The sequence below is a fragment of the Aristolochia californica genome, unplaced genomic scaffold (assembly GCF_029961685.1).
Source record: "Aristolochia californica isolate CCGP_79_NKW_82.1479 unplaced genomic scaffold, dmAriCali1.0.hap1 SCAF_10, whole genome shotgun sequence".
Classification (NCBI taxonomy): Eukaryota; Viridiplantae; Streptophyta; class Magnoliopsida; order Piperales; family Aristolochiaceae; genus Aristolochia; species Aristolochia californica.
The window spans coordinates 35,756,436-35,770,167 of NW_027181771.1; the positions used below are offsets into that span (position 1 = coordinate 35,756,436).

The window sequence follows — 13,732 nt, forward strand, 5'->3', positions numbered from 1 at the left end:
TAAAGAAAGAAGTCAAAAATTCCTTGGACCAGGCACCAAAGCAAGCAAGAGATTGAAGCGGGGCATGGGAGACACGAAGTATTGCGAAAGAAGGAACAAGGGACGCCTCATTCCATTAAGCAAGAACCCGAGCTAAGAGCAGGGCAGATGAAGTCGACAAATCGGGTCTAAAAGCAAAGGCCCGTACATATAAAGCATTTGAATTAAAAACCTATCGGAGATTGGCTTATCGCAGCCCCTAACTCCAGTTTTTGACTAATGAGAGGATTTTCTGAATCCGCCAGTGGGGCAAATGCCGCCAGATGCGAGCCTTTGCTACGATCTTTACAGGGGAATTTTCTCAATATTCAATAAAGGAACAGAGAGTGAATGGGTATTATTAGCTCTTCAAATCCTTCATGATTGGTCTGCTTAGCCCGTCCGTCCCTGTCCTATCATCTGTATAATGGAGTTTTTCATTTATTGACAAGACCCTTTTTTGTGATTTTGTAAGAGACGTATAACCTTTTGGTTTTAAAGTGAGAACTTTGTGGGAAAAGCAACCAACCTCTAGGATCCGGGTCACCAAGTTGGTATGGAAGAACTGCAGCTATAGGGAAATCCTTCTCTATATAAGTTCTCGGACGAAAGGAGATTAACGAAATACGTAATGGCATGGCTTCCCTCTTAATGTCCTCATCTTTCTCAAGCAGAACTCCCCTACTATCCAACAGAGAGTTAATTTAGTTTCGGTTCCTCCTAGCTTTAAGAGAGGCATGGAAAAACTTCGAATTTCAATCCCCTCACCCCTTATTTCTTTTTTTAAATCAAAATAGGGCTAGATACCAATTGTTGCGTGCTTTTTGCTTCAATAAGATCTCTTCATCAAGGAGCTTTTTTGAGAGCTTATCTTTAACCTCCCTTTCGGCTTTAGCAAGAGTGAGATCACGAGGATTGCAACCTAGCTTGGATGGTCTTTAGTTTCCCCCGAATATTGGCAAGGCTAAACTCAACCCTTCCGAAGGAATTGAAGTTCCAGTCAAAAAGAGCATTCGGTACATTCTTCAACTTCTGAACTACAACATACAATTGGTTTCCCCACACCTCCTCGGCCCAAGCTTTTTCAACAACTTCTCAAAATGGGGCTTCAGTGAAAATTGATCCACACCACATATTGTGGAACTTGAAAGGTTTCCCTCCGGAAGGCTTTTAGTTTCCACACTTCACGATGATAGGGGAGTGGTCCGAAATCCCCGGATTCAAGAAAGAAGCTTCCGAGCTGTTGAACTTTTGAATCCACTCAATATTCACCATAGGGTAGGCGCGCTAAATCATTATGCTTTTCTCACCTTCGGATTTGTTGTTCCAGGAAGACAATCCCGACCATTTCAAATCAAAGAGACCAGCACTATCCACACAAGCACTAAATTCATCCATCATTCCCGAAGCCACCCTTTCTCCACCCACCTTTGAATGGTGATTAAAAAGTAGATTTCAATCCCCCATGACGATCCAAGGAGCATCCACCCTAATAGAATAGAAATCGACCAAATTTGCTGCCACAATTCCCTTCGGTCGATAGCACTAAACAGCAAGCAGAAAAAAGAAACTTCTCACGAGTACCCAGCCATTCTCCTTCACAATGAATTATCTGCCGAGCCGAAAAAAGTTCGCGCACAGACACAAACTTTGGGTGGAATAGAACCCATATTCTGCCCCCAATCGCATGGTCATAATTTCAAACTCTTTCTGATACTCCGCCCATTTGAGCGGCAATACGAGAAGCATTCGGCTTTTTCACAGTAGTCTAAAAAAAAAAGAACAGAAACTTTATACATTGCAATAAAGTCCAAGATTTCCGTGTGGCAGGCTTGTTGAGACCCCGCACATTCTCACGGAGATGCGCTAGCTGAATCATGGCAATTATTTAGAGAGGGGGTTGGTAGCACAGCGAGCTACTGCTGCACACGCACAGAGCTTACTCAAGCCCCTTTACGCGGGCACTCGCTAGCTAGCGCACAAGCCCAAAGTCGCAATAGAGCTTGAAGCGCCTATTGCTACTTTGGGCGTAGCCCCTTTACGCAATAGAGCTTATAAAGCGCCTATTGCTACTTTGGGCTTGTGCGCTTGATTGTGCGAAGCGGGCTTGAGCGCTTGCTCAAGCCGCGAAAGCCTGCGAGCGAAGCAGCGAAGCGAGCTTTCAAGCGCGAACGCCAGCGAGCGAAGCGCGGGTGCCACTATTCCTACTTTGTGCCCTTTGGGCCCAAAATAGAAAGAGGGGGGCACTGCTACTGCAACTGAAGGGCTTTGTCAACCGCCTTCTTTTGAAGCTGGGGGGGAAGGAATGGATTGGAATGGGGAGGCATCGAGGTCGAATTGAAGAGGTCGCTCTCAGGTGGGGGAAAAGGAGGTTCCTCAACCCCCGTCTGCAGCTTATATGGAGGATGGCATTCCCACATAGTTGTATGTTGGGGGTGTGGCTTGAGAGGAATCGGAGAGTCTTTCAGGAGAACTAATCCCATCCGGCTTTGTTATAGTTCAAAAAAAAACCGTGCTCGGCACTATACTGTCGTGACGGCATCTCTTCCAATTCCTGATAGGCTTCTTCATACATAGACTGAAGAAATGCACTGCGGCCTAATTTCTTCTTCTTAGGAACTTCCAATCCTTTATTCGGTAGTGCTGTGACATCAAGTCGGCCGGAGTTAAGAAAATCATCCTGATCGTACGCCTCCTTAGCATTTTTGATAACCTGTTCCGGTCATAAGTTTTTCGCTTCGACTGCAAGATTCCAGAATGTCTTGTTGCACTTCCGGAAATTCGACGCACTGAAATATCTTAGCCTGGAGCAGAGTCTGCTCCAATTCTTCGGACTGAACCTCTTGCCACATCGTCTTCAGATAAACATAGGAAGGGAAAAATCAAAGGATATTCGCTCTCGGATAGGCGTCGAGGAGGTAGTCCTAGCTCTATTCCTCGGTGCCATGATAGAATTGCCAAGAAAGAGAAATTTCCTCCTAAAAAAGGTCTCTTCCTTCTTGCAACTCGTTTACCAGGAAACAGCTCGTCTTCTCTTTCAATTCAAAAAGATGCTTTAGAATAGAAGCATCTCTCGTCATAAGATAGAATCGGCGTCGCACGTGCGAAAGGATACGACGCATGCGGGTGGTCACATCTCTTAATGAAGGGTTACGAAGAATGATTGAGGAGTCTTAAAGGGGGTAATTCATGCTAATAACTCGGGAAATTAAGTGTGTTTACGACGAATAGAATAACGGAAAAAGATCTCGGATAGAGGTGGATGAAATAAGAAAGAACGGTTGGTTTCGGAACAATGGTGGGAACTAAACATTGTTTAGACGGGAACAAGTGTGTGTTGTTCACTTTGTTAAAAAACTCACACAGGAAGTGGTACGGAAGGCACGGACAGGCTTTAACAAAGACTAAAAAAAGACGACGGAATTCCGTCGTCGGTTACATCTTCCGTTTAGCCAAAAATCTAAATTATATAATATAATAAATAAGACATTTATATTATATTAAAAAATGCTTTTCATAATAACTAGAATGGAGCCGGACTACATGTATTGAGATAAGGGGGGGACACCTTCTTTCGAGAGACATGGCCCACCTTGAGGGGGTTTGACGACCATTCACACACCTCTTAAGACAAAAGTCTTTTGTTACTAGTCTTTTTAGAACTCGTGAGATAGATAGACCTTCGCTAGACAACTACATTACCTTTTTCTTCTCGGTATATATATGCACATTCAAAGTTGCTCCTACTAATATAATAAGGGAGTCAAACTTGTGCAGCTTAGTCACACGTGCCAAGTCAACGACCAAATCGGTTTTGTACTTTGAACGTGATCGATCTAAGCCAAACTAACTATGGTGATAACAATGCTAGAAATTTGGAAACGACTTACAGCCAAAAAAAAGTGTGAAGATCTCATGGTAAGAGAAGATAGAAGGTGCTCGTGCACGGACGCATGGGACTTCCCGTCAAGGTGGCGAATGGGTTCTTGATTGGATGAGCAAGCGCTGTCCCTTGGGGTCTGGTAAATTGACCAAAAAAAGTACTTCTTTGCGATCTACTACTACTACTGTAGGTTTGATTCAATCTAAGGCAACCTTGCTTAGATCTCCGGATCGTATAATAGTATGGTTGGATTTGGAGTTTTTTTTTCTGTATTTGCGCTATAGATATTTGAGAATTGCCATACGTATGATCCGCCTATTCTTATTCTTTTTTGAATGTCATTTTATCATCGTCTAATGGCGTTGATAGCACTCGGCTTTCAATTGCTATACCGACCGTTTTTGGTTTTGAACCCAGTGAGCGGAGCGCGGATGCGCTCGCTCAAAGCGCGAAAGCCTGCGAGCGAAGCAGCGAAGCGAGCCAGCTTGACTCCATAGGGGAGCTTTCGCACACGCCCGCTTCGCACACGCCCAAAGTCAAGTAGCAATAGTAGCCGTGCGAGCCCCTTTACACAATAGGGCTTGAAGCGCCTTGTAGCAATTTGGGCAAGGCACACGCCAACTTCGCACACGCCCGCGGGCGTGTGCGCTTAGCTCGCGGGCGTGTGCGTATGGCAGCAAGTGCCCTAAGGCTTGTGCGCTTTCTGGCTCGCTTCGCTTTTCTCGCTCGCTGGCTTTCGCGGCTTGAGCTTGCTTGCGCACAAGCCCCTTGTAGTAAGAGGCGCCTACGGCTCTCTTACTACAAGGGGCTACGCACCTTGTAGTAAGAGGAGGCCTATTTTGGGCGCTACGGCTTCTTTTTCAGCTGGGGCTTGCTCGTGAGCGCCTAGCGCGATACGGCCAAAAAGCCGTATCTTGCTGGCCCATTATCTGACTCGCTTCTTTGCTGCCAGAGCGAGTTGGAGTGGTAAGCTTCTGCTCTTTTTCCGCCTACTCATTCTCCTTCTAACAGGAGGATTCGAAGGCGGTTCTTTCGGTCCTCCCTCGCGAGTCGATCTCCATTTTCCCCCGACAGACCATGTTATGGGGGGAGATGGAAGAGGAGGAGGATTGGATGCGGGCTCATCGAGCTCCAGACCTTTCCCTCGGGGGGAAATAGATCTCAATATCCCTGCAGGGGAGGGGGCTATTCCTGCAGGGGGGCCCCATCCCGAGCAGCCTTGCTTTGATGACTTTGAGTCGCCAAGGCGGCAAGCAGAAAGCGAAGAAAGAAGCGATCCTCGATATTGCGTTGCGAAGCGCTTAATGGTCTTTTGGGGGGCGCCCGCCAAACCTGATTTTCTTAGGCTGGCGACGGAGACATATCATTTAAAAAAGCTCATCCTCAGAAAAATGGAAGACCTGGACGGAAGTCGCTTCTGGCTTAAGGAAGGAGCGAAGTTCGTTCGTAATCCTGGTAAGGATGGAGAATATACAATTCCCACCCTCCAAGCAATCCTAGAGGATCCGCAAAGGAAGGGTGCTGCTAGCAGGTACTTTCACTCCTTCCGCAAGGCCAGGAGTGATTGGGATCTGTTTTATTCAGATCACATGGAATAAGAACATAATACTAATCCATGTCTCACACGGCCAAGGAAGCATCGTTTTTTAATTCTTACTCGGCGAACCTATTCTCTTCTCTACTAAACTAACCACCTGAGCCAACTCGAGAAACGAAAAAAGAAAATGACAATCCATTCTATTGTGATTCAAAAATTACTTAGTACGAACGCACATCTAGGCCGTCGGGTAGCTGCTCACCATTTCAAAGTCTATATCTGTGGTTCCAGAAATGGAATTGCTATTCTCGATTCAGACAAAACACTGATAAGTTTACGAAACGCTTGTCATTTTATAGGATCTCCCATTCGTCAAAAAGGCCGTTCCTTCTTTGTAAATACCAATTCGTTATTCGATGAGATAATGGAACAAATGGCGACGAAAATCGGCTGTATCAATGATTCTCAATGGAGGATCGGGGGTTTTTTGACCAATTGTTCAAGTCCGAAAAAAATCCGTTCGAGAAACAAGAAGAGAAATTTCGGGTCGAACCAACAACCAGATTGTGTAGTTATTATGGATGCAGATAGAAAGTCCTCGGTCATACTTGAGGCGGATCGATCACAAATACCTATTGCATCTTCAGTGGATTCTAATATCCCATTGGGATCCTATAAAAGAATCACTTATCCCATTCCAGCGAATGATCCTATACAGTTTGTATATCTATTTCGTAATTCGATCACGAAAACTGTTCTTCTTGAACGGGGAAGAATCGTTGCGATGAAAGAGACTGCGGGAGAAGAAACAACTCATCGATCGACCTTTTCCAATAAGAATTTGTTTGAGTCGATCGGTCGAGTAGTCAAATACCAAGCCAAGCTAGGGGGGAGCTGAAAAACTGCAAGTGCCCGCGGGCTGCAGTGCCCTAGGGCGAATAAAGTTCCCCTCTTGCTACCTTGGGCGTGAGCGCTAGCTAGCTAGCGCGCAACGGCTTTTCAGCAGCCAGCAAGATACGGCTTTGAAGCCAGCGAGCTTCTAGCGCACAAGCCCCAAGCCTACAATTGCAATAGGGGGCCTTTAGGCCCCGCACACGCCCCTTATAGCAATAGAGCGAGAAGCACGCGTACAGGGGCTTTCAGTACCTGATAGCAAGAGTGCCTCTGCAGCGCACACGCCCCTTTACGCGGGCACCGCACTTCGCACACGCCCCTTATAGCAATAGAGCTTGAAGCATGCTACCTTGGACGCTTATAACAATAGGGCACAATAGGGCTGAAGCACCTATTGCAATTGTAGGCTTGGGGGCGTGTGCGCTGCAGCAACAGCAGGGGCCTAAAGACCGCCTATTACTACTTTGTGCTCCGCCCCTTTACGCAATAGAGCCTACGGCGCCTATTACTACTTTGTGCTCCGCCCCTTTACTACAGAGAGCCTACGGCGCCTATTACTACTTGGGGCTTGTGCGCTAGTATGGCTCAATCCGTAGGTCAGGGCTCCGCTCACTTGCTGGATTGAACAATAATTGTACGACTTCGGGCTGGGCTGGATGGAACAAGTGCCGGCCTAGCTCAATCTTCGTACACAGCAGCCAACGTCCCGGGGCGGGGCGCTCTGACGATGCGGAGAGCAAACAAAGGCGAGTTTGCTATTATGGACGGACGAAAAGCTGCAACAAGCAAGACGGGTGGCTACCTGCAGTGGGACCACGGCACGGGGGGATCAGGGGCAAATAGGGATGGACAGCTCTTTGAAAGCGCCTCATCGGAACAAGAGTACAACCAATTCATAGAGGATTTCCGGGAAGTCGAAAGACTCTTTTCCTTGTCCTTTCAAGGGTAGATATATTCTTTTGTCGGAACCCTATTATCCTTTGACGGGCATCATCCGTCTTCGGAGGTTGTTCATGAAATCACTGATTCCGTTCTGGAAGATGTGATGGAATGGGAAAGACCAGGCTACAGGGCTGCCCACCACCCTAGCCTTTGGGAGGAGACCGATGAGGCACAACTCGTATTGGAGCATCTGTATGAAGAAAGACAAAGTAGTTATATATACACAGAAAGACAGAGAAGGGTCATCTAAACAAATCCACTTTTCTGTACTTCTTGGTATTCGTCCTTGATTTCTTCATTCGGGTAGCCATCGGAGACAAAAGGCAAAAAAATCTCTTGTGGCTGAATCCCTATTCTATTTGAATTTCTCCAACATTCCACGTTCCCGAAACGGATCCTATCAAATATTTCACATTTTCGATGATCATCTCTATTTCAGGTATTCGGGGAATCCTCCTTAATAGACGAAATATTCTTATTATGTCAATGCCAATTGAATCAATGTTATTAGCTGTGAATTCGAACTTTTTGGTATTTTCTGTTTCTTTGGATGATATGATGGGTCAATCATTTGCTTCATTAGTTCCAACAGTGGCAGCTGCGGAATCTGCTATTGGGTTAGCCATTTTCGTTATCACTTTCCGAGTCCGAGGGACTATTGCTGTAGAATTTTTAAATTGCATTCAAGGTTAAACATGACTACTAGAGAGTTACCAAATACGAAGTTCTGTTCTCGTTTCGTTCTCTTCTTTCTTTTTTTGACTTGGCAGGGGCAGGGCCTTTCTCGCTGGGCGAGCGCATCCGATTCTATAGTCCTGTCCTAAACAACTTCCCGTTTAGTTGCTGAAAGATAGATGCTGGTTTCTAAATGAGATTGACTTCGTTGGATATGCTGGATAGAAAGATGCTATTTGCTGCTATTCTATCTATTTGTGCATCAAGTTCGAAGAAGATCTCAATCTATAATGAAGAAATGATAGTAGCTCGTCGTTTTATAGGCTTTATCATATTCAGTCGGAAGAGTTTAGGTAAGACTTTCAAAGCGACTCTCGACGGAAGAATCGAGGCTATTCAGGAAGAATCGCAGCAATTCCCCAATCCTAACGAAGTAGTTCCTCCGGAATCCAATGAACAACAACGATTACTTAGGATCAGCTTGCGAATTTGTGGCACCGTAGTAGAATCATTACCAACGGCACGCTGTGCGCCTAAGTGCGAAAAGACAGTGCAAGCTTTGTTATGCCGAAACCTAAATGTAAAGTCAGCAACACTTCCAAATGCCATTTCTTCCCGTCGCATCCGTCTTCAGGACGATATAGTCACAGGTTTTCACTTCTCAGTGAGTGAAAGATTTTTCCCCGGGTGTACGTTGAAAGCTTCTATCGTAGAACTAATTCGAGAGGGCTTGGTGGTATTAAGAATGGTTCGGGTGGGGGGTTCTCTTTTTTAAGAATAAAGAAGAAGAATAGAATCTAATTCATGTTTATGCTAACAGAAGAGCGGATCCAATACCCAGACTACTTCTTTCTCAGGAAGTGCAGCAAGCACATTTGCAAGAATCTTTGCTGGATCAGAAACTGAATTGGGACCATTTGTACCTTTATCTACATCAGGTTCGGTTGCTCCAGGAAGCGCAGCATTTCCTTGCTACTAAAGCAAGGCTCATTAGTGTGGCCCTTTCTTCGAAAAAATCTGCTTTTTCATTTGAAGAGAATCGGCCATGTCCACGCCCAGAGAATGATCCACGTCCTCGGCATCGGCAACAAGTGATGCATCAAGGAAATTCGACTTCAGTTGAGGCTGATAACAAAGTGCTCTTATCCCATTCTTCTGTTTCTTCTCGAGGCCGAGTTTCTTCTTGAAGCAGCATAGCTAGAATGGATCGAATAGGTGGAAGAGATTTTCAAGGTAGCACAACCAACAAACATGTTTTAATACTCTTATTTTAGACCAGCCAAGAATGCTAAGACCTTCCTTTTCTCATCCTCTTTCTCTGGATGCGCACACAGATTTGTCTTTAGGGCTGCAACAAGAGGCTTGACACATCTGATCGGTCCCAGATTCGTTTCAGCTTAGAGTGATAGGCTTGAATAGACAGATCCCCCCTGTTTAATATTTCGAAGCTCTTGATCTAGCTGATATAGACGAGCTCTATTTTTCTGGCAATACAGTTAATTAATCCCACACTTCTTTTGCCTTGCATAAAATCTTGGATTCATTCAGGAGATATAGCATTCGAAAACCACGAGAGAATTAATGCGTTAGTGCTGTTCATATCAGCAACCTTCTCTCCATACTTCTCATCTGATGCAGGAGGAGAGACTCATCGACGATTTAGTAATGCCTTCCACTGATGAACATCTTCATAGTTTATGCCCATGAGTGATAGTTGTCCCCGGGAGACAGCTTGATTCAGGGAGTTATCCCCCGAAAAACCAGCTAACTTCATTCAACAGAATCTGAGACTGTGGTTCTCAGATTCTGCCAAACAAAGACTTGACATATAAAACATATAAGGAATCTCCAACTTTGACGTCACTGTTCCAGAATCACTCCAGCTTTGTCAGATCAGTCTCCTTGGCTAACGATGAAGGACAGACTGGTCTGGATTGCCTTAGGACACAGACTTTCGCAGCAGACAACAGTCGCAGAGCTCAAAAAGTGGACTCCAAGCGGCAGCGTCAGAGAAGGATGAAGGCAGGGACACGCAGCAGCAAATAACTCAACGCAGCTCACGGCAGCCTGAATCTTAAAGGTTAAACCAGAGAACAAAGAAGAGTAGCAGGGCCAGAACTACTAAGAGCAGAAGCAGTGATGATTCCTCCTTTCTCAGTCCTGGAAATAAACTGAGAGAGCTGCTAGTAGTGCCACCCGCGGAGAATATTTGATCCAAACAGCAAGAAGAAGCCTAACGATGAAGTCAATAGCAAGAATAGGAGACGTTGGCTGAACTACCACCTGCAGCAGGATTCAATATCGCAGATCACAGAGATGCTCCGCAGCAGAAACACGAACCAATCCCAGAGAGTGACGCCCCTTTTGCTATAAGGGCAGATCACGCCAGATCTGAGAAGAAAGAAGGGGTCTCACGATGGGAGCCACGATCAGCAACAAGGAAAGCGGAGGCAGATCTCAACAGGCTGCTATAGAGGCCTCACGAGTTGATCAGAGAGGACCTGCGCTGGCTTGTAGACTCGTGACGCTTAACGACTGAACTTGCGCCCCCCAAACCATTCGTGCAGTTCAGGTGGGAGATCAGAACTCATACCGCGGTTGTGGCTTGAACGCCGCATGCAAGTTATTCAATGTTAAGTATGTGTTAGTACGAGATCGCGCTTCACATTGCGGTGCTTACTCCTCTCGCCTATCGAGGTTTAATGCGAACGAAAGCATGCGTTATGCAAGGAGATACTTCGTCTAGAAAGATGGCCAGATGAACCCTTCTTCAGCTTTGGGAGTTCACTGCCTGACCACGAATCGATTGTTCGAAGTCCATCCCCTCCACTTTCATTGAAGCCTTAGTCGCTTAGGTGGGGTAATGAGTTGTTCCTAGTGGCCTGAAGTTGAAGTCGTGATCCCTGGGCCAGCCCCTGTGTCGCGCAAGAACCCAGAAATGGTAGAAAAAAGCTTATGTTCTTGCTTACGGGCTATGAGGGGTGGTGTATCGTGGTGCGACAGTAATGGGGTCCAGAGAGGTGGTGATCTCCTTCTGTGTAAAAGCTCGAGTGGTGTTATTCGGTGAGCCGAAAATACCGAAATCGGGTTCAATAGAAACCTACTGCGATTTCCCCTTCCCCTTGGTAGTTTGGTAGAGTGTTGCCCCGATAGTTCCCATCCCGCAACCTCCTATGGACTCTAAGTGGTGGGATTTCGGGGTAGAAGGTTCATGGTAGGTAGTTCAAATGCGGCGATTAACATCCTTCTAGTATGTAGCGAGATCCGTCCTCCAACCAAGGGATCGATATACAAATCATAACGTGAGGCTAGCCTGCAGGTAGTAGAAGGAAGCAGAGATTCAGGCAGCTAGACATCAGTTTGAGTTCGAGATCGAGACCGAGAAGTAGAGATAGAGGCAATGCTGCAGGAGGGAGAGACGGTTCAATACCCGATTTGAGAACCAGGTAACCTAGCATCCTCACCCATTGAACCATAGTACCTAGCTTCCCTTCGCTTGCGTCCGAACCCGTTGGATCGATATCCAGTGGAACCAGCGGCAGAGACAGTTGGATAGGTACCCCAGAAAAGCTTCAGCTGCTTACCTTGAACCAATTGGAATAGCACTACCCATATAAGTATAGACTAAGGCAGATCAAATTGGATTTAACCGGACCGGCCAGCATATGATTTTGCATCAGTAGTTTCAGTTGATGACCCTGAGGCGAGGAACAAGTCATCCAAGGTAAGCTCCTTCCTTACCGATCTGTAACTATAAGATTTTGAGCTGTTGGTAATGACTCTGTCGCTAGTGATGGTGCAGCTTTCACCCCTGCTAAGAGGTAAACAGGAGGGCCGGGGGGATTGAATATGGATATGGTTGCGGAGATGCAGCATTCTTCACCGCTGTTCCGGCATAAGCTGATGTTCCCACAATTGGTACTGCTTTCTCCTTCCCCCCGGCATAGGGGTGCTGGCTCCTTAACAAGCTATCAAACCGAAGTAGAGGCGTATAGATACCGATATGCAACTGGAATACCTTTTTCGGGGTATCAATATGGGCAAGGTGCTTCTTTTTCGACTCGGTTGACCAAATCTCTCACCGGAGATGGTTCAACTACAACCCGGTCGTTCTGGGTCATCAAGGGTAGTTTCAACGCCATTTTCAATTGGTGGGACGAGATCCTAATCTGTGATTGGCTCTGCTCCCCGATTTTGATCTGCTGTTGGAACCAAGTGAATCGCTTTTTTGGTTTAAATGCTGCTAGCTTTTATTCCGGTGGATCAATGGATTGCCGCACCGGCCTCTGATCTCGACCCGGGTGAGAAACTGCAAACGTAGTATGCCTTTTTGGGTGATGCTCATGATCCTACTGCTCGTATAGTATAGAAAGAGTGTCAATAGCAGAGGCTGGTAGCGGTCCAACCAATGAATGCTCTTATTTATTCCTCTTCTCCATAGGGGAATCGATGAGAGATGCGAACAACGGCTGCGTAGGCACGAGTATCAAAGCTTCAGTCCCAGCGTAAACGCCCCTTATGGTTTCTATACTAGTACCTGCAGCTTCCCCACCACCACCTCGCCCAAGATCTATTTCGGTTCCAGTCGAAGAACCACCGGGCCGATTATTGACCCAGTGACCAGGGTAGAGCTAGTTGGAGAGACATTACCTAGCCTTTGTTTTTTCCGCATCAGTGGTGGGACAACCACCGGAAGCAGAGGAAGCTAACCGAGTTGACTAAGAATCAGTCGTTTACCTCGACTTTGAATCAAAAAAGATGCCTGTCTACCCCTATGAGGTAAAGCCAGGAGCAGTAAGTTCACCCCCTTTTTTCAAAGCTATACTCTTTATCCGCTAGTTCGAGTTACCATTGTTGATCCATCAGCTTCTGAGCTAGCAGCAGTACAGTTTGTGTACAAGTCACCTGTTGGATATCCGATCGAGACATAATTGCAGTGGTCCGAACAGCAACTCCTGTGCCATATTCGAACCCACCAATAGCAGTGGGAGAGGCACCACCACCGCTTAGCATATCCACTTCCAGAAGCAGATGGGAATGGAGTAGAAGATCCAAATCCAGTCGTTTATCCAAAACCAGAATGAGGGCTTATTCTATTCACCGAGCGGAAGCAGCAGTTCCACCAGCAGCTCCAGTCGCGGTTGACCCATCATCATCTCGCGTCGCGTCCCTCCCGGATCGGGAGCCCGAAGCATACCTATAGTTAGTTCCTGAGCCCCCTGTTGCCAAAGCGAGCAGTCCCGCAGAGGTTGGGGTATGGGACGCAGAAGCATAGGGAGTGATAGCAGCAATTGATCCTGATCTGGTTTTATCAAGACCAGCAATCAAACGGCTGCGCTAACGCGAGGGTTGGTAGTGGCACTAGCTAGCGCACAAGCCCACTTGCTGCCATGCGCACATGCCCCTCTCGCGCGTCAAGCCCTACTCAACTCCGCCATGTAGAACATTGCTCCGTATACATCTTGTCAGTTTTTTTTTCCCCGGCACGGTCAGGGCTTCACTGAGGGGCTCCTCTTTGTAAGCGAAGCGAAGACTTTTCCATAACAGCCTCTCGTCTATAGCTTCTCTGGAGTCATTCTTCTGGATGGTTGTTTGATGGTTTAAATCTTTCTTTGATCGGTAACCTGTGTTCCACCAAGTTTCTGTCTAACCCCGGCAAAACTGAATAATCCCAGGCGAAACAGTCCTTATATTCATGAAGTAATTTGGTTATTGCATCAGCCATCTCCGGGGATAGATTCTGACTGATGTAGGTAGGCCGATGTTTTCCATCTGATCCCAAA

General features: G+C 46.5%; 1 protein-coding gene across 1 annotated transcript; it reads left to right on the forward strand.

Moving 5' to 3' along the window:
• Nucleotides 1-2,918: 2,918 nt before the first annotated feature.
• Nucleotides 2,919-7,690, forward strand: LOC137938783 (small ribosomal subunit protein uS2m-like). The gene is given in 2 exon segments (XM_068783822.1): nucleotides 2,919-6,229; nucleotides 6,232-7,690. Coding segments are annotated over 2 exon segments (648 nt in total). The 5' UTR covers nucleotides 2,919-5,625; the 3' UTR covers nucleotides 6,276-7,690.
• The last annotated feature ends 6,042 nt before the right edge of the window (nucleotides 7,691-13,732 follow it).